At 36.6% G+C, this 22,656-nt stretch overlaps 2 protein-coding genes and 1 pseudogene across 2 annotated transcripts; 2 read left to right on the top strand and 1 right to left on the bottom strand.

Moving 5' to 3' along the window:
• Positions 1-8,057: 8,057 nt before the first annotated feature.
• On the top strand, positions 8,058-11,761 carry LOC142632674 (uncharacterized). The gene is made up of 4 exons (XM_075807041.1): positions 8,058-8,451; positions 8,577-9,172; positions 11,426-11,553; positions 11,641-11,761. Exons 1-4 carry the CDS (start codon positions 8,058-8,060, stop codon positions 11,759-11,761), a joined length of 1,239 nt encoding a protein of 412 aa, XP_075663156.1.
• A 3,059-nt stretch (positions 11,762-14,820) lies between these two features.
• On the top strand, positions 14,821-17,869 carry LOC142632667 (B3 domain-containing transcription factor VRN1-like). Its single transcript, XM_075807035.1, has 6 exons — positions 14,821-14,931; positions 16,146-16,683; positions 16,880-17,052; positions 17,249-17,545; positions 17,604-17,652; positions 17,736-17,869. The coding sequence occupies exons 1-6, from the start codon at positions 14,821-14,823 to the stop codon at positions 17,867-17,869; spliced, it is 1,302 nt and encodes a 433-aa protein (XP_075663150.1).
• Positions 17,870-18,700: 831 nt separating this feature from the next.
• On the bottom strand, positions 18,701-20,482 carry LOC142607917 (U3 small nucleolar RNA-associated protein 18 homolog; annotated as a pseudogene).
• Between the last annotated feature and the right edge of the window lie 2,174 nt (positions 20,483-22,656).

Raw genomic sequence — 22,656 nt, 5'->3', positions numbered from 1 at the left:
ATAAAGCTGAGTTTGATAGGCTGATGGATGAACTGAAGGGAATTGATGAGGATGCACACAATTGGTTGCTAGATCATTCAACCACCATATGGGCTAGACATATGTTCAGTGAGGATGGGTTGAGTGATACAATACTAAACAACATGTGTGAGAGTTTTAATAGTAGGATTTTGAAGTTTAGATCCAAGCCTATAATTACTATGGTATGAATCTAAGCCTTTGAGTAACAGTTAGTCAGATACATTGTTTGATACACTGTTTGATTAACAGTTTGTGTGTGCTTGCAGCTGGAGTCTATCAGGTTATATCTTATGACCAGATTTCAAGAGAATAGACAAAAGATCATGAGAGTGGAATCAGAGATATGCCCTAAAGTGCTTAAGAGGTTGCATAGAGAAAAGACTGCAAGCAGCAAGTGGCTTGCTTGTTGGGCAGGTGATACACAGTTTGAGGTTAAAAATGGACTGCAAAGCTTCACTGTGGACTTGGCCAAAGGACATTGTAGTAGGAAATGGGATACAACAGCATATCATGTGCCCATGAGGGCTTTCTAGCATCTTCTTCAACAGGCAAGATGCCGAGATGTGCACGCTGTTTTCATGTCTCCACATATAAGGCATGTTATTTAGCCAAGAATTGCACCTATCAACGGGCGAATATGTGGAGGCCCAAAGGTGGTGTCCAACCCGTTCAGCCTCCTATCAAAAGAAGGCCACCTGGCAGGCCTAAAGAAGAGAGCAAGGGAGCCCGGTGAACTAGAGTGTAGGAGAGCTGGTATCTCCAAACAAAGGTGTGGCCTGTGGTAAAATAGGACACAATAAGAGAAGTTGCAAGGGTGAGATTGGAGGAAACTCTTCCCTACTGTGCACCACAAACAACCAGGTGCCAATAAGGTAACATTCTACCATATCCGTCAAGTAAATGTGTGAGAGTTTTTACATATTTAATGTGGATTTTTTGTTCTGCCAACACTACCAGAATGTAAACTCTTTTAAGAAAAATCAGCCAACAGGGACAAGCTCAAGCTCAACCAATGTCACCCACCCCATTTACACCACCTCACCCATTTGTATCATCCCAATCCGGCATGCACAACTTCACTCCCTCGGTGTGGGACTCACCATGGACAAGCTCTCCTACCCATTTCCATCATTCCAAATCCGGCATGCACGCTTCACTCCTTGTGCATTTCCTGCTCCAAAGCCAAGTGCACCATACCAAACCAAGATGCACTTCTCATCCACCAAGTGCACCATTCCAGGACCGCATGCACTTCTCATCCACCCCAAGTGCACCATTCGACCGGCATGCACTTCTCATCCACCCCAGTGCAAAAGATACCAAGACACCATGCACAACGCCACACCTTTTCCACCACCCAGCCTAGTCCAAGTGCACACTGACCCCCACAGATCATCCAATCACCAGGCCAACTCCAACCAATTGCACCACCCAACTTAGGCACAGACCAACCTGTGACCGAGGAGGAAAAGGATGGTCACATCATGTAGACCCTAAATGCTTCCAAGAATGCATCTAGATACATGGGGGCTATCAAGAATGCCGGGAGTCACCATCAAGGCATGCTCCAAAGAAAAATGAATAGGATGTTGTGTTTATATCTTTTGATGAATGGCTTATGTTTTGTATTATTATAGCCAAGACCTTTATTTTGTATAATTGCTATTAGTTAAACAATGCCCCTCGTTTGGGTTAAGATTGGCAACTTGAACAATGCACTTTTGTTTTGTAAACATACTTTTGCTTTTTTTAATGATAACTATGAAAATGTTTGGGTTAAGTTTGGCGGTATGTTAAGTTTGGCAGTATGTTGGAATATGTTATCTGCTCATACCGCTTTATTTGTTGCATGCACTTGCGTATATTAAATAATCGCTTTATTGGAATATGTTATCCGTCAACAGACTACTATGTTACACACCAATACCAATCCTGCTATTTCCAATCCACACATCCATACATTGAATGAGAAAGGTATTCATTTATTTCTCATAGAAAGAGTACAAAATAAGTAGCAGGTGTGTCATTGCTAATAACTAATCCTACCAAAACAGCAACACACTACCAACCCTCTACACATAAACACTTGAGCCTACACATGCACTACCAACCACAACAACCCTACCTAAGCAACCATAGAACTACAAATATCACCATTAACAATGCCACAACTACAACTAAAAACTTTCTCTCTCTTCTGCAAGGTGCAAGCTTGCCTCAAGTTGGATGATCCTTTGCCTTTGCCGTGGGATAAGCACCTTACCACGTTCACATATCTCGTCATCACGCCATTGGAAGAATCTACACTTTCGCCCCACCGAAACACAGATACATAATGCTCGGAAAAATGAAAATCCATAAAACCATTGTAGTAACAAATTGAAACAACATACCGAAATAAACTAAAACCCACTCAAACAATTTACCGAAATTGACATACCCGTAGTTTGGACAACCATATAGAACCTTCTCATGGGTTCTCTACCGTCCACGCCACAACTAGGACAAGTTTTGATTACATAGCAGTAGCACATCATTTGTGCTCTCCTCCTCACGCTAGAACTTGTCGAAGAGCATGCTTCCATTGGGCTTCGAAGATTGTTTGTTTTGATCGTGGTTTGGGGAGATGAGGCTTACCTGTGTGGGTGGAGGTCCAAGCTCGATTTTTGATTTGGGAGTTTAGGGTTTCTGGTACTGATTTGGGGAATTTTGGGTTTTTGGTACTGATGTTGTTGTAGTGAGGGTCACGTGGGGGTCACGTGTGACATAAATGGGGTGGGAAATCCATGTGGCATGGGTGACAGGAGCTACGGTGGATTTTAATTAATATTTTAATCCTTCCGTTAGCCACGTCAGCAATTTCTGTTAGTTGGGTGATGGTAGGGACTAAAATAACACGCGTTAATTGGATTAGGGACTAAAAGTGGTAAAATGAAAATGTAGGGACGAAAATAGAAATAGGGCAAAAATATAGGGACTAAAAGTGCATTTACGCCTAAAAAAAACTTCCAAATTTTTTTTTTCCTAAAAATTAACACACTCTATTTAAAAAAAGAAGTGATACGTCCACAATATTTTTACAACAAATTGTGGTGGGCCTTTTTTGAACTGTTGGATTGGGCTGCCTCCTATTGCTTTGAGGCCCAAGTACTTTGGGTAGGAGAGTTGGGATCGGTCCAATTGCAACTCACTTGTACACAAACTATACCATTTTTTTTATATAGAAATTATGATCACGTGCCCATGGCAGGCATAGCTATTACAACAAAGATATGACAGGCGGAATGTAATAAAATAAAGAAAAGAAAAGAAATGTGTTTGCTGTTAGACAAGGTAAATAAAGGATCCTTAACTAAAATGGAGAAATCAACAAAAAACGCATTGTAAATAAAACGGTAGAAACAAGAAGGGAAATAATAATGGTAATTAAATCAAATAAGAAAAAGGTTAATTTGCTGTGTTAAGTTGTGTTACGAGACCGAGACTAAAACCAAGGAGGAAACCACTTCCTCAATGTGAATAACCTTTTCGGAAGATTTTGCCGTAAAAATTATTCACTTTGAGGGAACGAGCCTGAATGGTTTGTGCCTAAAAGAATCTTTTTTTCTCAATAGAGAGTAGGCCTTTAGAGGGAGAGAAGGGATTAGCCTACTGGTGCATGCCTGCCATACTCCACTCTCTGTTTTTCTTTCTTATTATTTGAATCTCATTTTTCTTTTCTTTCTTAGTATTTACTCGTGTAGTGTTGTGGTGATGGTGATACTGTGATTCTCTCCTGGTGATTACTATTGTTGTGATTATGTTGATCCCCTTACTGTGCACGGCAAGGGCCCAATATATACTGCTTGTCGTGACTAGTTTTTACCCTTTTAGCTTATAACTACTTTTGTATAGATTTGGGTGTCCTTCCCAAACACCCACTGGTTTGTCAGTTGCCCAACCACCACCACTTACCTGTACTGGTTGTGCCACTACCCATTACCAGATAAAGAAAACTGTTTTGTTTGCTTGTTCATTGTGGTATTCTTATCCTCCACAGTGTGGGTATTCTCTCTTGCTATCTCTTATGGCATACACATAGTGGTTCCAATTCATCATTTCTCTTTTGAGCGGTATGTCATCTTAGCAGGATATTCCCCCCAAAAAAGTTTGAGCGGGAACCCCAAAATAGGCTTTCCCTTCTCCCCACCACCAGACCATACCCTTTTTTACCTCTGACCCATAACCCGCAACTTTTGTATTGGCTGGATATAGGCCGGTGGTGTCTGGGCCTTGTGCGTGCTCCACTTCCATGTATGTCCAAAGTTTGTCTGCTGCTCATGCGTTTGCCATGAACTAGAAATTCGTCTGTGTATTCTGCCGTTCATTCTTAACCTCTTATGGCGTGAACTATCTTTTGACTTTCCATTCTTTATTGGCTTGCTCCTTTCAAGGGCTGGGCCTTGCTTGATTGTGGGTTTTCCCTTCTTGAACCCATTCTTTGCTCCTTTCGTAATCTTGTTGTCATTCTTACCATACCACTCTATTATTGTTGCTGTGGTGTTATTTGACCCGTGCTTGCTGGGCCTTTTTTGCATGCCCTTCTCTCAACTAATTACAATGACCTAGTATGATTATTGGATTTGTACTCATGCTACTTTAGGCTTTCTTTACACATTACATTACTTGTGGGCTCCTTTTGCCCATTTCTTTCTCTTTGGGCATCCTTGGCCTATTTGTTTTCCTTAGGCATCCTTGGCCCATTTCTAGTTCTACATTTCTATGAGTTTTTACTAACTCTTTTAGGTTCCCATAACCCAATTACCTTATCCTTCATCCTTGGGGCTCATGGGCTTTCCATCAACCCCTTACTTTCTTACTTCATTACTTCAGGCCTGCTATGACCTATTCTTGCTTTTCTACATCACATAATGTCCATGGGTTTACTACTTTTTTCTCTAGGCTCCTCTTGGCTCACTTGCTTTTCCTTAAGACCCATTTATTTACTTTATGGACCTATGATCCATTATTCCTGTCATCCGAGCTTAATGGTTTTTCCCATCAATCCACTAACTCTTTTTTGCCCATATTATCGGGCATCTTCTTGCTGCTAGGTTTTTCAAACTGAGCATCAACACAAATCATAGATGGTTCTCACGTAGGTTTGATACATTTTTTTCCTAAAAACTACCACACACTAAACCCAACATTTTACTTAATTTTAAATATTAAATTTTAGTATCTTAAAAGTTTCGTCATGTATAACCTCACTAACGATAGATAAATTCAAATTGAAAAATTACATTAAACTTAAAAAAAAAAAACATCATTGCAGGTGCGGATCATATGTGACAAGGTTGGTATCATATATTTCTTATAATAACGTTTTCAATTACTTTTGCCACTACTTATTTATTTGTGTACAGCTCGGTTATTTTTTTTCCATAAAAATATGACTTTTTTTTTGTTATTAATAGGAAAACAAATATAAAGATATTTAATGAATTTGATACAAACTATGTGTAAAGCATTCTGCATTAGGAGTTATGTAAGGAAGTTCTTAATAATGCTTTCAGTTTTTTTTTTTTTTTTTTTTTTAAAGTGTTATTAGTTGCATTGCTATTTGATAGTTTACACATAATGTTGCTAATGGTCTTACGTGATGTACTTTTAAAATGTCTTTTAACCTTGTACTTTGTTCATATCCTAATATCTACTTCCCAATATTAATTTAAATTATTACAGTGTCTTTAATTTACGTCATTCAGTTTTACAAAATATATGATATTTTAAGTTTGTTTAGATACCGCTTATTTTGTTGAAATTAAAAATTTATTGCTAAAAATACTATAGATAAAGCTAAAAATTAGCTGAAATAATATAACAAGGTTCATGAATAGTATCAAAAAGTACAGTAGAGTCCATAAATAATAGAAAAAATAAGTTAAATAGTGAAATAATTTTTATTTTTTATTGGTATCGAAAGGGAGGCTTCATCCCAGTTAGTTTACTTTTGATTTTTTTTCACCTAAAATCTTTTAATATCTATTAAGCTTAAGCCCAAAATTACAATTGTTATGGTATAATATTGTGGTATTTTCTCTTCTCACAGATTTAATGTGACACCAGTGGTACTAATTTTTTATTTTTTGTTGTTGAATAGTGGGTACTAATTTCTTGAAGTTATCTATCATTATTGCATATATAACCATTACTGTTCAAATACAGATCTATTTTATATTGAACTCATCCAATAGTTTCTTAGTCGATTAATATCGCTATCATTTAAACACATGATCTGCATAATTATTTCAATGTTACAAATAAATGTTATGCATTTCCCAGCGTAGAGGGGGAAAAAGAAAAGAAAAGGAAAAAAAAAAAACTAAACCAAACTTCATATTAAATGATTTACAGTTTTACACAGGCAAGGGTCAAAAACTTAAAAGATGACATTATACAGTTTTCTTAGTATGCATTTGAATGCCGCTTATTTTGCTGAAAATTAAAAACTAAAAACTAAAAACAATAAAAAAATATTTTCCGGTTACTGTTTATTAATGAAAAAACGGTGCCTTTGCCTTGGTGCACTGTTCATATCCCATGAACAGTGCATCAAGCGCTGAAATAAAATTAAAAAAAAAAAAGAGCCAAAAACGCGTCTGTGTGAAAACACAGACGCAATCCAAACGAAGCTTTAATCAGCTTTCTAACAAGAAAGACAATTCCAAAAAAAAAAAAAGTTAGTTATTATATTTTTTTACTTTCAAAAATACCGCTAATTGAATTAATCTATCCTTATTCCTAAAATACAGTAGGTCAAAACTATAAATTCACAAAAAATAAAAACAAAAACACTTCCTAACATTATAAAAAAAAAAATCCTTCCCACTTCCCTTTCCACTACTTGTCTTCTTATTCCTTCTCTTAGTTGTATTTATCCATATGCACTCCTCTACCTACCTCTCTAATCTTATGGGGTTTTTGGCTATTAAGAGGATTAATGAAGAGAATTCCTCACTAACATGGAGGTCTTGACTAGAGAAGGTAAAAGAAATGGGCAAGAGGATATGTATGCTTGAAGATTTAGTCATGAGGGAGGGTGATGAGTGAAAGGGGCATGAGATAGAAGAGGGGAGGGATTAGTGTTTTAAAGAGAGGATCAGCTTGTTCAACCAAGGACCGAGCATATAATCAATTTGGTCAAAATCGAGAACCAATCTCTTTTTCGATTCTTTAATCGTTCCAGTTTTTAAAGTCATGGGAGGGAGGGACGGCTAAAGAGAATGAGAGCAGGGAAGACAATGTGAGACATAAAATGGCTAAGGGTGGGGCTTGGGTTTAATTACAAAAATACCACCCACTTAAAATCATATTATCAAAAACTTTTTTTTTGGTGGTATTACAACTTATTTTTGGTGTTACAATTTATGGCCGTTAGATCTTGAATGTGATTTATAGGATTCCTAGTGGCGTACGTGCTAGTTAATTGAATTTATTTATCTTGTCATTTGTGGACTTGTTGAAGATCGTTAACTTTAAGCTCCACTAATCATAAGCCAAACACTTTGATTTATGCAAAAATTATGTTGTTATCACTGTAAGGGTCCTTGCTTTGCCAAATGAAGTCCTATATTTCTAATATACTACATCAAAGGTCACGTGTCTAGGTTTTTGACTTTTTCCTAATGTCGTGCACCCACATTAAATTTTCTAATCAAATTAAAGTACATACGAATTACGAAACACAAATTTGTTTTTTCCAAGGGCAAATAAATTCAATATAGGCATGCATTTGAAATTAAAATTTTTTTAATGGAACATTTGAATTAATTGGGAAGCCGAATGTAGTAACCCTATGTTTTAATTACCCCTGCTGGTATTATTTACTAGCCTTGCTTGGATACATGGCATTGACAGATTGGGTACTTTGCTACAAAATCCAAACCCAAAGTGGAGGAAGAAAAAAAGGTTAAGTGGTTAGTAATTAAACTCGGGAAAACTCTTGGTCTTTGCTTCGTGCTTTAAGTAGTTGCTTCTCTCTTCCTTGGCTTTGTATGGGTGATTTTAACGAAATCTTGTTGGGTGAGGAGAAACTTGGCTGGCATGATCAACCCGAAAGACAGATGCAATTATTTAGAGATGCCTTGGATGACTGTAGGTTGAAGGACTTGGGTTTCAATGGTTACCCTTTTACTTGGTGCAATAGGAAACCTGGGGCTCACAATGTATGGATCCACTTAGATAGGGGTGTTGCTACAGTGGAGTGGATATTGAGATTTCCTACTTCCCGAATCCATCACTTGGATGCTTTTCATTCCGACCACAAGCCAATATTCCTATGCACAAATTCAGAGCTGAAACGTTTCTATAGGCGGGGAAGGCCTTTTAGATTTGAGGTCATGTGGGTCAAGGATGATTCATGCAAAAAGGTAATCCATGATTCTTGGGGTCTGGCAAGGCTTGCAACTACGATTTGGGGGGGGGGGGGGGGGTTAACAATAAGCTTGGATCTGTCCAAGATAGTTTGCAAGCTTGGAATTGTCCATCGTTTGGTCATGTCTGTAATTCCCTAGCCAAAAAGTTGAAGGAGTTGAAGGTAGTGGAGGAATTGGGTGGGTATGTTTCAGACCCTACTCGTGTGCACTTGCTTCGGACTGAAATTGAGCAACTGAAAAACAAGGAAGAATGCATGTGGAAGCAGCATTCCCAAATGGCTTGGCTGAAGGAAGGTGATCGAAATACCAGATATTTCCATTGTAAAGCTACCCAAAGAAATAAACGCAATCTCATATTAGGCTTGGAAGATGAGGCCGCTCAATGGGTTGAAGAGGAAGAAGATTTGGGGAGAGTGGTGGAAGCTTATTTCCAAAACATGTTTACTTCATCCAACCCCAACCAATTTGAGGAAATCCTTATGGGCTTGCAAACGGTGATCACAACTAAAATGAGTGCCTCCTTAAGCCGTGACTACCAAGCTGATGAAGTGCTCCTTGCCCTCAAACAAATGGCCCCACTCACTACACCTGGGCCTGACAGTATGTCTCCCATACTTTATAAAACTTATTGGCATATTGTTGGAGTGAATGTTATCTCTATTGTTCTTAATGCTTTAAATTCGGGTACGGTCCATGAGTCCCTTAATTCCACTTTCATTGCCCTAATTCCCAAGGTAAAAAACCTGAAAAGAGTAGCAGAATTTAGACCAATTAATTTTCGTAACATTGTTTACAAATTAATTTCCAAATTGGTGGTCAACTGTTTGAAAAAAATCCTAACCCATGTGATTAATGACTCTCAAAGTGCTTTTCTCTCAAGTAGACTTATCACTGATAATGTACTTATGGCATTTGAGACCTTGCATTACCTTAAACGAAAAACCCAAGTAAATTGGGATTTATGGCTCTAAAATTGGATATGAGCAAGGCTTATGATTGGATGGAATGGGTTTTTTTGGTAAAAGTTATGGAACATTTAGGCTTCCCGAATAAGTTGGTCTCCCTTATATCATCCTGCATGAGTACTGTTTCCTATTCAGTCATCCTTAATGGCCAACCTGTGGGTCACATTAAACCTACAAGGGGACTTAGACAGGGTGACCCTCTATCATCCTACTTGTTTCTCCTTTGTGCTATGGGTTTGCAAGGTTTGATAAAAAAAAATTGAAAATAATGGTGACATAAGAGGTGTATCTATTTGCAGAAATGGCCCACTGGTATCCCATTTATTTTTTGCAGATGACAGTGTTCTCTTTTGTCGGGCTAGAGTGGAGGAATGTCAGAGGGTCCTTGATTTACTCTCAATCTATGAAAAAAATAAATAAAGAAAAAACAAACATCTTCTTTAGTACCAACACCCAACCAGACATGCAAAACCAGATTCAACAACTCTTAGGTATGCCAGCTATCCACCAATATGAAAAATATGTGGGGTTGCTAGCCTTGTTGGGGTGTGCCAAAAAAAAAGCTTTGTCTACATCAAAGAAAGGGTTTGGAGAAAATTACAAGGTTGGAAGGAGAAGCTCTTGTCACAAGCTAGTAGAGAGGTGTTAATCAAAGTTGTCATCTAGGCGATTCCTACCTACACTATGAGCTATTTCAAGCTACCCAAAGGCTTGATAAAGGAATTGGAAACTCTCATTCGAAAATTCTAGTGGGGGTACAGTGGGGAAAGTAAAAAAGTTCATTGGGTTAAATGGGAGAGATTGTGTGAAGATAAGGAGAAGGGAGGGGTGGGATTTAAAGACATCGAAAAATTTAACGATTCCTTGTTGGCAAAGCAGATATGGCATATGATTAATAATCCAGACTCTTTATGCCATAAAGTTTTTAGAGCTCATTTTTTTTTTTTTCCGGATTGTTCAATCCTTGAAGCTAAGGATTCTACCTTGGGGTCCTACACATAGAAGAGCATTATAGGTGCTAGAGATGTGATTTGGGAAGGGATGGTTTGGAGGATTGGGAATGGGCAATCTGTAAGAATAAGGGAGGACAAGTGGCTACCAATTAAAGCAAACAGATTGGTCATCTCACCACTACTCACAGTTACACCAGGAGCCAAGGTGAATTCCCTAATTGATCCGGACTTGAGAATATGGAATTCAACCTTGGTGAATCAGATCTTCCTCCCTTATGAAGCCTCTGTCATTTGCGACATGCCCCTAAGCACAAGACTCCCTCTTGATCGAATTATATGGAGCCTCACTCCCTTGGGTATGTTCACATCCAAGAGTGCCTACAAGCTTCTCATTTCTCGCAATTCTACTAACCATGCAGGTACCTCTTCGCCTAAGAATCAGAGGCTGTTCTAGAGAAATTTGTGGCAGCTTAGAGTCCTAAATAAACTCAAGCACTTTGCTTGGCGTGTGTGTAACGATGCCTTGCCCACGTTGTCCAATTTGGTCCAGAGACACATTACCACAACTAAGGCATGCAGTGCCTATCAAGCCCAGCCCAAGGACACCCTTCATGCCCTTTGGTCTTGCACGAAGTTAGAGCTGTTTTGGAGCCCACTATCCTGGTCTCAGCCCTTTGCTAATGCTCACACAACAAGCTTCCAAGGTCTTCTTGACAGATTTATGCAGGTCAAGGAAGATTACAGGTCTGAGATCTTCATCACCATTACCTGGATGTTGTGGAATCGTCGCAATGCCCTAAGACTCAACCTTTCAGTCTAGCCCATCAACAGAATTAGTTCTTTGGCTGGAAGCTATCTTCAAGAATTCCTGGACACCCTTGATTAGACACCAGCTGCCACGAACCCTCCTTCGCCTCAGCAATGGTAGCCACCAGATGAAAGCAAGTTCAAAGCTAACTTTGATGTCGTGGTCTTCAAGTCTTCCAACGAAGTAGGGATAGGCATGATCATTCGAGACTGGCGTGGTAAGGCTATTGGTGCATTATCCATGTCAGTTCTTGCAACATAGTCAATTGTGGAGTTAGAAGCCCTTGCTTGTCGTAGAGCGGTGCAGTTTGCAGTGGAGCTAGGAATTCAAGATGTTGTTTTTGAAGGTGACTCTCTCCAAGTGATTCAAGCTATCTCACAAGAAACTTCGTATTAGTTGACTTAAGGCCACATTGTTGAGGATATTCGAACCTAGGTTGCTACAATTTCTTCTTATGAATCTATTTTTAATACTAGGAACTGCAACATTGTAGCAGATGCACTAGCCAAAAAAGCCAAGAATTTTAGAGAGTCTCGAGTCTGGATTAATTCCCTTCCTGAGGACATTGTCCCTCTTGTAGTTTTTGACATTCATTGAGGTTTGTTTTCTATTGAATAAAAGCCCAGGTTACTTATAGTCTTGTTTCTCAAATTTTTTTAAAAAACTCAGTTATTGTTAAGTCGTGTGTGACCAAGACGCAGACATTACTAAATTGACTGACCTCAAAATATAAGGATCAAAATAATATTTTCATGTAAATTCAACACAGTCATGTATTTGAAATTAATTGGAAAGGTTAATGTAGTCACCCTATGTTTAGTTAACATGTGCTCTTAAGGCATTTAGTAATAGATAATTTTAGACAAATTTTAATACCACTTTTATGAGAAATATTAAAAATTATCAAAAATATATGTTATTTTTTTCTCAAAAATAAAAATTCTTAAAATATTTTATAAACTAATGTCTTGTACCTTTAAACTTTTATCAAATTTTAGGGTCCGTTTGATACATGTATTTAAAAACTGAAAATTATTTTTTGAAAATATTTGTGAAAATACGTATGAGTGAAAAAATATTTTAAAATACGTATAATATTATTTAAAAATTAAAAATTGTTATTTAAAAATACAAACCAAACACTCTCTTAATTTCCGTTGCGAGTATTATTACTAGCTCTGGTTGGACACGTGGTATTGGCGGATTGATCACTTCACTGCAAAATCCAAACCTAAAGAAACGGGATAAAGAAAAAAGGCAGTAGGTCGCTAATTAAACTCGGCTATTATGTTGCGTAGACTGATGGGATTTGATAATAAATATTGTGTTTTTTGATGAATTTGGTAATAAATATTGATCATATCCCATATTTTTCTGATTGAATTTGCTTGAATTGACAAAATTTCAATTGGATTTGCATTACTCTAGCTATTTAATGACCTCTACAAAGCACAAAGGCCAACGATACGCACCCTTTAATTAGAAGTTGTATGCAAGCATTGATATCTTCCTTTTATGATCTCTTCAGGTTTTGTAAAAAAAAAAATAATTTTGAACATAAATTTTAATAATAACCCACTAGCTTTTTATAAAAAATAAAAAAATACATTTACATAATTGACAAATGTTTTTTTATTCTCTCTAATTACTTTTATGTTATACATAGCTAATTAAATTAAAGTGTTTTTAATGTATAATATATGTACATCAATTATATTTTATTTTTATTAGACTTATTTTTTGTAAAAATAAAAAAAAACATTTTTTTTAAGGAAAAGAAAAACTTATTTGATGTAAAAATTTTTGTTTACATCAGAAAATATCGCAGGTTATATCAAAATTTTAAACATTCCAAGTAACATGCATGTATAAGCAATTATATATATATATATATATATGTGTGTGTGTGTGTGTGTTACTCTTTAGATTTAATTTTTTAAATGATGTATTTAGCTTGGCTGCTCAAAAAAAATTTCAGGTTCCGCCACCAATTCTCTTCTAACAGCATTCACAGCAGTGGAGCTAAATAGCTATATTGCTATTTTAGCTCCACTCAAACCACAAAAACCCACATGCAGCAGTGGAGGCAAAGCTAAAAAATTTTAGCTTTGCGCTACAGTGCTCATTTATCAATACATGAGCACTGTAGCTGAAAGTTATAAAAAAAAAGTAATATTTTATTCGGCAGTGATTGAAAAAACAATACTTCACTCATTTCCCTTTTTCATTTCACGCAGACCTCTTTCTCTTCATACACTCCTCCGGAAAGCATCTCCATTTCAATCTCTCCTTCTCTTTCACTTCACAGTCCCTCTCTGAGCTCACCGCCACCGCCGCCGTCTTCTCTCTTCAGTCACTCCGCCGCTGACGCCGTCTTCTCTCTTCCCTCTCTGAGACCCACGCCGATCAGCTGAGACCCACGCCGACGCCGTCGATAAGGTCTGGACCGTCGAGCTTCGCCGCCGATAAGGTCTGGATCGTCGAGCCTCGCCGCTGATAACTTCTGGATCGTCGAGCTTCGCCGCCGATAACTTCTGGATCGTCGAGCCTTGCCGCCAATAACTTCTGGATCGTCGAGCTTCGCCGCCGATAACTTCTGGATCGTCGATCTTCATCGCCGACCCATCTCTCCCAGTCCTCCATTTCACCGCCGATCCTCATTCTCATCGCCCACGTCACTGTCTCATGCCGCCGACCCATCTCGCCCAGTCCTCCATCTCACCGTCGATCTCCATCGGCACCGCCTTCATCGGATTCAAGAACGCCGCGAATTTCGTGGCGTGGCTATGGCTGGATTTGTGATTTGTGTGGGTTTGTTGGTGTGATTTGTGATTTGTGCTGATGGTTTTTTTCTTGATCTTGGTTGGTTGGCAGTGGTGGTGGATCGGTTTGTGGAGTTTTTTTGTTTTGTGTTTGTATTATTTTATTGTAATAGAAATATTATTTTATTGTAATGTTTATATTATTTTATTGTGTTGAAAGCTAAAATAGATGCACTGCTGTAGCATGTTTTGTAAAGTGTATAGATAAAATAGATAAAATAACTTTTTGTATAGCTAAATTGCTAAAATTTTAGCTCCACTGCTGTGGATGCTCTTAGGAATCTACAACATCCATTTTTTAAGTAGACTGTAGAGTCAAAAAAAAAAGAAGAAGACAAAAATGAGTTAGGTTTTCTTTTTTATCTTTTTTTTTTTTTTTCTTTAAAAAGGAAATTAACATTATACAATTATAATTTCTTATTTGCACAATTTTTAAGTCCTTGGAAAACTTTTCAAGACAAGTTGGACCTGGCGTCTAAGTCCCATTGGCCACTTCGCTAGAAGGTTTAATTAAACGGGATGTTACGTTGAGCAGACCGGTGGAAGTTGGTAATAAATATTGATTATTACAATTGCAACTTCACTTCAGCTCCCGCCTGGGATTGATTTGCTTGAATTGACAACGCTTTAATTGGATTTTCAATACTCTACGCACTCTTTTTAATGGCCTCTATTAAAGTTAAAAAAAAGAAAAAGGAAAAAAAAAAGCACAAAGGCCAACATTCAGGCACTATTACTGTTAGCTTTTGTGTGTCAAATTTTAGTGCTCAACCTAAGGAGCATCAACAGTTCAACTTCTCAGCAAAAAACAGTTCGACTTTCTGAACTAGGACTATGACTTTTCAACAGCGGAGAGACAATGAGGATGGCCCTGCTGATCTTACCACAAAGGCCCCTCACTTTTTCAAGATTGTTATGCCTCAAACTCTTCAAGAAGGAAAGCTAGTAAGAACACTTTCATCTCTATCTTTCTCTCTGAAAATCATATGCTAATTAACGTCGACGTCCACTTGGTCTTATTTATTTGTGATTCTTGAAAAATTACATTTGTTGTTGACCAAGTCCAAGCAAATCCGTGAACTTGGTGCATGTAACATGCATGTAGTCATGGAAACTTTCATTTTGTAATGCGTAGGTAAGGTTACTGTTTTGACTAAGGAGTAGTATATTGGAACAAGTTAGGCCATGAGTTCTTTTTTCTTCTTTTCGGACTGTATACTTTTTCAATGTCTTTATAATCCACTAGGTAAACATGTATTGGATTTTTTTTTTTTCTTTTTTTTTTCACATAACACTTCAGTTCTTTTTATTCAGTCATTATATTCTTTTAACAATAATAATGGCAATAATATAAAATAAAATAAAATAAAAAAGTCTTAATCCTTCTTTGACTGCACAACAAGAATAGTAGAAGAAAACAGTACAAGCAAATAGGACTTAATTCTGCCCTTTTGTAATGCGCATAGGTTATGGCTGTAGCCTTGGATTTTTGGAGTTTTTATATATAGTGGAACAAAATATCCCATGAGTTTTTATTTTATTTTTTTACATCTTTCTGGTGAAAAAAAAGCTATTCTTGAGAGAAAATATCTGAGTTCAATATGCTATTGAATTGTATCATTATTCACACTATAAGATTACAAGCTTTGATGTATTTATACATGAGGATTTTCCCTAACAAACTCTAAGTAACTTTGCGGGAAATACTCACAGACTAACAAATTTTCTAAGCACCAATTAATACAGGACACGTGGCCTCTCATTCCTAACAGAATTGACACTAATCATCCCTCACTGAACTACATGTCGTGTACGTGACTCAACTCCTTAGGCAGGCTGCAGGTCGTTTACTCTGTTGCTGTATCACCAGATTAACACTATCTGGGACTGTCTATATGGTTTTTGTCCCCTTTTTTCTTTACTTCTTCAATTTTTTTTCAATTTTCCCTACTCTGTAAACCATTTTCCCCCCTTGAAATGCCACTTCAAATTTTTTTCTAAGTATCTTCTTTGAATTATTATTAAAGTACTAATATAAAAGAAAGACTAAATCCATTTTTTCTGTAATGGTACTGGCTGCACAAGGAGAATAGAGCTTGATTGATTGCATGTGTTTATTTAAAAAGCCTGCATTTATGTTATGGAGATTCTTTTTACAGCGGATTCCAAAAAAGTTTATAAGCAAATATGGAGTTGATCTGTCAAATATGGCATTTCTTACGATTCCAAATGGTACAAAATGGAAAGTCAAGATGACAAAACGTGACGGGGAGGTTTGGTTTCAACATGGTTGGTGCGAATTTGCAAGGTTTCATGCTCTAGCCCCGGGGCACTTTCTAGTTCTCAGATATGAAGGAAATTCTCACTTTTATGTACTCATATTTGATGCTACTGCAACAGAAATTGACTATCCTTTAGATGACCAACACAACATTCTCAGGATGGAAGACATTGAGAGGGATGATATTGATAACTCTGTTGAAATCATGGATGGCTTTATTCCAAGCCGAAAAACAAGGGAGAAATCACCATTACCATGTCCTCTACCTCATAAGAGGGCAAAAACCAATCCAAGAAGTTCTGTTTTGCAAGCAGGGGATACACATTTTAGACTTGAACTCACTAAATCTAAAGGGTCAGTGTTAGAGAAATCGAAAATGAATGCAGGGGTATCTTTTACTAGGCGAGAATCTAAAGGTTTGAATCTTACACTTTTGTTTAGGGGTTTTGATTCTCACACATCTACTATTTCACATCCACTCTATGTGCTTAAAATGTGAACATTCCCATATTACTAGTGGATTATTGTGAAATAGCAGATGTGAACGACCGTTAAGTATAGTAATAGCAGTGTCATGTTTTTTATAGTCCCTAACTGAAGCTCATTTTTCAGCAGAAGAATACAGTGGGGCTACAAAGAGATGCCCAAAATCTGAGGTTATTGAGAGGACATTGTCTGCCAGTGAGAAAGATAGAGCTCTTCAGAGAGTTAGAGCTTTTGAATCTAAGAATCCTTTTTTCATGGTTGTCATACAGCCATCATATGTTTACCCTGGGGATTCATTGGTAAGCTTCTAGTTCAAAAATGTGCAGGCTCAAACATTTGTTAACTTCACTTTTAGATGACATACATTAGCATGAGAACAAAGATACAAACTGGTTCTTCCTTTGTAAGCAAAACCAAAAGCCTTTTTTCCTTTATTTGTTGGCTGAAATGGAGAAATCTTCCTTATTACCCTTTTCGTTTTTTTATCTTTTATAGAGTATACCATCCAGCTTTGCGAAAAAATACATGAGGAAGATGAGTGGTGAATTTGTCATCCTTCGGTATTTTAATGGGGGAACTTGTTCTGTTAAGTTTAGTTTTTACAAAGCACAAACAAAAGCCAAGTTTCAGGAGGGTTGGAAGAAATTTGCACGAGACAATAACTTGAAAGTAGGTGATGTTTGTATCTTTGAGCTAATTAATGGTGTTGAAGTTGCTTTTAAAGTTGCCATTTTCCGGGCTGCTAATGATATTGATTGCCCCCTGTTGAATGGTAAGGAACTGCTTGATTCCGTAAGCCTGTTTACTATTAATTTCATGTGCATGACTTCATATTTTCATGTCATTTCAGGATCAGCTCATGGGGTTGGAAGAAATCGATTTTAATGCAAAAGCAGCCCGTTTGTTAAACCTGAATCTGATTGCAATCTGGATGATGTGTCTTTATCACGTGACTAATATCCTGTGAAAGATGGTGGTGTAGGCATGTCTACCAATCAGAGAAGGCTAAAAGCTAAGGCTCTTGTGAAGAACCAAGAATATAAGGCTCTTGAGAAGAAGCAAGAATTGATGACTACTAATGCTTTTCATGATTATCATGCAACCATCATACATTAGTAAGGGTGGTATGGTAAGCTTTCAGTTGAACGTCTTATTGGGTTTTAGAAATGCGTCTCCTATTAACTTTGATTTTTCATAGATTAATTAGAAAGCATGTAGCAGAGAGTTGTTGCTGGACAAAAGTTGGTAATGATGTTTGCTTCTTTATGCTTTAAGGGAATTGAAGTTTAATTTATGTTTAATAGTATCATCTTAGGTAGAAGGAAATCATATAAGAATGTAAAGTCATTTTGATACCAGACAGAGATTACATCACATTACAAAATTTGGAGTCTGTTTTGCGATCAAATTAGCAAGTTTCCTGCTTTCAGCTAATACAGAGTCTAAAGTTCTCAAAAAAACAACTAGCATAGAGTATTGCTTAATAATATTATATATATATATATATATATATATATATATATATATATATATCTTTTAATAAGGTTTCAATCCACAAAGGCCAGTGATTCTTAGACCTCCAAAAAAGTTGGATTTCCTTGCTATTAGTTAGGATCACTACTCTTTGAGCTGTGTAGAGAAGCACCTCACGGATATATATATATATATATATATATATATATATATATATATCTTTTGATAAGGTTTCAATCCACTAAGGCCAGTGATTCTTAGACCTCCAAAAAAGTTGGATTTCCTTGCTATTAGTTAGGATCACTACTCTTTGAGCTGTGTAGAGAAGCACCTCACGGATTGCAACAAACATTGTTTTCTTAGGATCTTGGAATGTTGTGAGAAATGCTTTCTGAAGAGTTGGCTTCCTTCCTTTGATTTACCTATCAAGGCAGCACCTCTTCTTCCTCAAATCAACTTTTTGGAAATTTCAACTAACACAACAATTGCCAATCTTCTTGGTAAGGCCAGACAGGAGTAAGATGTTGGATGTCTCCCTTTGTTGTTTGTTCTTGACCTGTAAGATTTTCAATAAAAGCAGTATTTCTTTTATTGAAAGGTCACATTCCTTTTTAAGCATGATTGTAATGATGCTGCTTGTGTAACAAAACTTTTCCACCAGCATTTCCCATGGCCATGAAACCACCACCGGGACTGAAATCCAAACATAGTGGATATTGTAGGGACTTCTTGAGGGGAGGCCAGTTTGAGAATACTGTAAATGATGGAACGTGTATCAACTTTAAGCTGTTCTTCTTCATGCTAGATGAAATAGCCAATATTTGAGCATCATTGTTAAATTTCAGAAAGTCCACTTTGGTGGTTAGATTTTCTATGGCCTTGGTAGGCTTTCTCTTACCCCCTAAGAACTCTTCTCTGTTGTAAACATTCACAATCCCACTGTCTGAACCAGCTGCAGACAATTTTCCATTTGGGGAAGTTGAAAGACTTGTACCGTTTATGCAACCTGCATCGACAGCCTTATGGAAGCAAGCCCTTGTTCTCAAGTCCCAATGGTAGACCTGGCCATCACCACCAGAGCTCAATAATTGCTGACCATCATCAGCAAAAGCTAAAGAACGAGCTGTTCCATTCATCTTTAGAGTCCCGATCAGTTCCTTTGTTTTGGTAGAAACCAGCAAGATATAACCTTCATTTCCCACAAAGGCAATTGTACTTGAATCAGTGGAAACCTCAAAAACACTTCCAGGCTTTTCTCCTCCCTGCCAACCACGGGACCAATTTTATCAACTTTTGCTTTCACTAAATCAAAGCTATAGAAGAACTTTCTCCTTCCTGCTACAATAACTAACCTGAGACCCATCAGGCAAGAAAGATGCCGTTTGAATGGGGCAATCATCAAGGAAGATACTTTGTATCTTGGTATTTCATTTGCCGTCAATCTGAAAAAATCTAAGCCTTCGATCCAATCCTCAACTTAGTGCTACTCCTCACAACAAGGTTTTCATTTGTTTGAAGGATATCTACAACAGCTTCAACATTCTTGTAATTATGGGCCAGTACTGCCCCATTTTCTTCATCAGATGATACGTCATCAGAAGATGTATCATTCCTTCACCTTGAATCAAATTGGGCCCACTCTGTGCCAGGGTTCAGCTTAATATGCTGAGCCCTCAATCTCAACACGTAGTCTGAACCCGAAATCAAACTCTCATCCTCTTCCTTCCTCTGAACCTGAAATCAAACTCTCATCCTCTTCCTTTCTCAACTTCCTTAATCTGTTAACTTTAGCAATATTTATGTTGGTTTTATCCTCTTCCTCATCCACCCAGACTGGTTTTCTTTGCTTAGTTTCTAGCTCGTCATTGCTTATTTAGTTATTTCTAATAATTCTGCATCCTATTGATGAACAGAGAGCATGCTATTTGCAGAACGATCCATTATGAATAAAGCAGAACCTTTCTCAAGCTTGTCTTGAATCCCTTCCTTGTCTTCCTTCCCGAACTCAACAGGGGAATATTGAGATCCAAACAAAGAGTTTTCAAGCTTCTTCATTTCTCTTTCTTGCTCAATTACTAGCTTTTCATTCTCCTCATTGTGTTTTTCCTTTTCTTTTTCTTATTCATCCTTGAAACATCCAAATATTCATTTTGTGCATCTTCATTCCCTTGCATAGAGGAGAGGTCATTGGTATCCTCCCTTTTAGTCTTTTTAGCTTTACTTTTGGGGGGAAATATTTTGCGATGTTAAACTCATCTCTGACAAGAAAAATCCTGCTTCTGCAAAACCAAACAAAATGCAATTTAAATGATGTACTAACTGCCAAAAGATCTCTTGCTTTGGAATATTTACAGCAAACTGAAACATAATTTAGTCAAGGAATTATATCATGGAACCTCTTTTTTATAGTAAAGCTATTGAAAAAAAGAACAAAAAATAGGCGCAGCTGTGCAAGCCTCGTACACAGAATGTTTTATATCATGGAACAGTAATTTTATATTCAGGGTTAATCATAAATTATTTCTCATCTTGATCCATCGCCTTCGTAAAATATTTAGTAACTAAGACAAACATTAATTGTAAACTAAAAAATATTGAAATTCTAAGAGAACTCACAAGGTAGCCTATAATTCAACTTGTGAAAAAACTAGAGTTGCAGACTTGCAGTATATTTATCTAAAGCTCCACATGCAGATACACAGACTTAGAACAGGACAAAGTTCTCTTACAAGCTTAAGACCTTTGAAGTGATCTCAAAACATTCAACCCGAAATGTCAATGCAACCAATATAATTTCAAATTTACTATGACAATAACCTGAAGAAAACCTCAAACATAAGAATCATAGTTATCCTTTTGAGTTTAAAAGAAATACAAATATTTTGATTTGATTAGTAATAGATATTTTAGTAAAAATAGAAGAGACATCATGTGGACGGGGTGCGTTACTTGATCAAAGAATTACAAACATAAAGAAATAAAATCAATAAAAGAAACACACGAAGCAGAGAAACACACTTCAGGAAAAAAACTCACAGCCTTCCTAAATATCACCAGAAGTAAATATTCCATCAAGATGTCAGTCTTGCACGCACACGGCTCTGTTTGAGATAATATATTTTCATTGGCTTTTTATTTGCTTAAAAATAAGCTATATACTAGAAAATTTGAGGCTTTAAAGTGAAAATAAACCTTATCCAAACACACACAAGTACATCATATGTAACTGTCAAACTCACAAATGTCCTAATGATTACTGGCAACCATGTCCAATTCAATATGACCATATAACATAATAAATTAAAGACCCATTGCATGCATATAATGTTCTTTTGTGCTCTCTTCACACATAAAATCTGGAATTTGCTCAACCAAATAATTGCACACTTTACTACCATTTTTTATTTCCAGCATTCTATTAGTTTCTCTTTTTTATTTGATTGTAATTGTTTATGATACTTTGCGTTCACCATCGTGAACATAGAGTTCTCGTTTTCTTTATCAATAAATTCTGATTAATAATATATAAATAAATTAATTAAAAATAAAAACCTCATGCATATAATGTTCTTTTGTGCTCTCCAAGTTGAAATCGTCTATTGTAAAGACAAGTTCATAAGTCCTAAACTTGTCTTTCCTCAAAACGAGTTTAGAATTTGAATTTCCTAAAAACGAGATAAAATAAAATTTAATTCACTTGAAATTTGTCTCTCCTAAAGATGAGTTCAAATGAAATAAATTGATACAAAACCCATCTTCCCAAAAAATGAGGTTCTTTTGAAATGGTGTCTACTGAAAATTTGGACAAGGAAGTTTTAGCAAACATCTACTACATATTTAGGAACGTTTACAAAACATCTAATAGATATTTAGCTGAACAGTTGCAAAGGCATCATGAGCCCTATAATTTATGGACAAAAACATACAAATAGGGGTGTAGCCAGGAATAGTTACTTGGGGGGGCTGGGTTGTAGGTGAGATACTAAAATATAATTCAACCAATTTTCATGTGATTCAAACCATGAAAATTGAAAACTACGACAATAATTTTTCGGTCCTTTGTATGGATACTCTATGTTTTTAGGTAGATATGGACATGTTATGTGATAAGCAGGTTGAATTTCATCTTGTTCGTTGATAGGGAATTCATATATTTATTTATGTGATCTTGAATTATGGTCTATCTCTTTAGATTGAATTTTTGAACATTTAAAGGGACGCTCATCAGACATTGAAGTATCAACATTTGTTTCTACAGATTACCTAAGTTTTGAATGACATACAACTTTTTCTTAAAAAATGCATTAATTGTTTGTCATTTGCTCATTATTTGGCACCTAATTTCAATCCCAAAAAAAAAAAAAATCAATTCAAAAAATGATAAACTAACTTGGAAGAGAGATATAATAAATGATCATATAAAATTCATT

Source organism: Castanea sativa, chromosome 1 (genome assembly GCF_040712315.1).
Source record: "Castanea sativa cultivar Marrone di Chiusa Pesio chromosome 1, ASM4071231v1".
Classification (NCBI taxonomy): domain Eukaryota; kingdom Viridiplantae; phylum Streptophyta; class Magnoliopsida; order Fagales; family Fagaceae; genus Castanea; species Castanea sativa.
The sequence above is the reverse complement of the archived record's forward strand: the minus strand, read 5'-3'. Positions and strand labels throughout refer to the sequence as shown.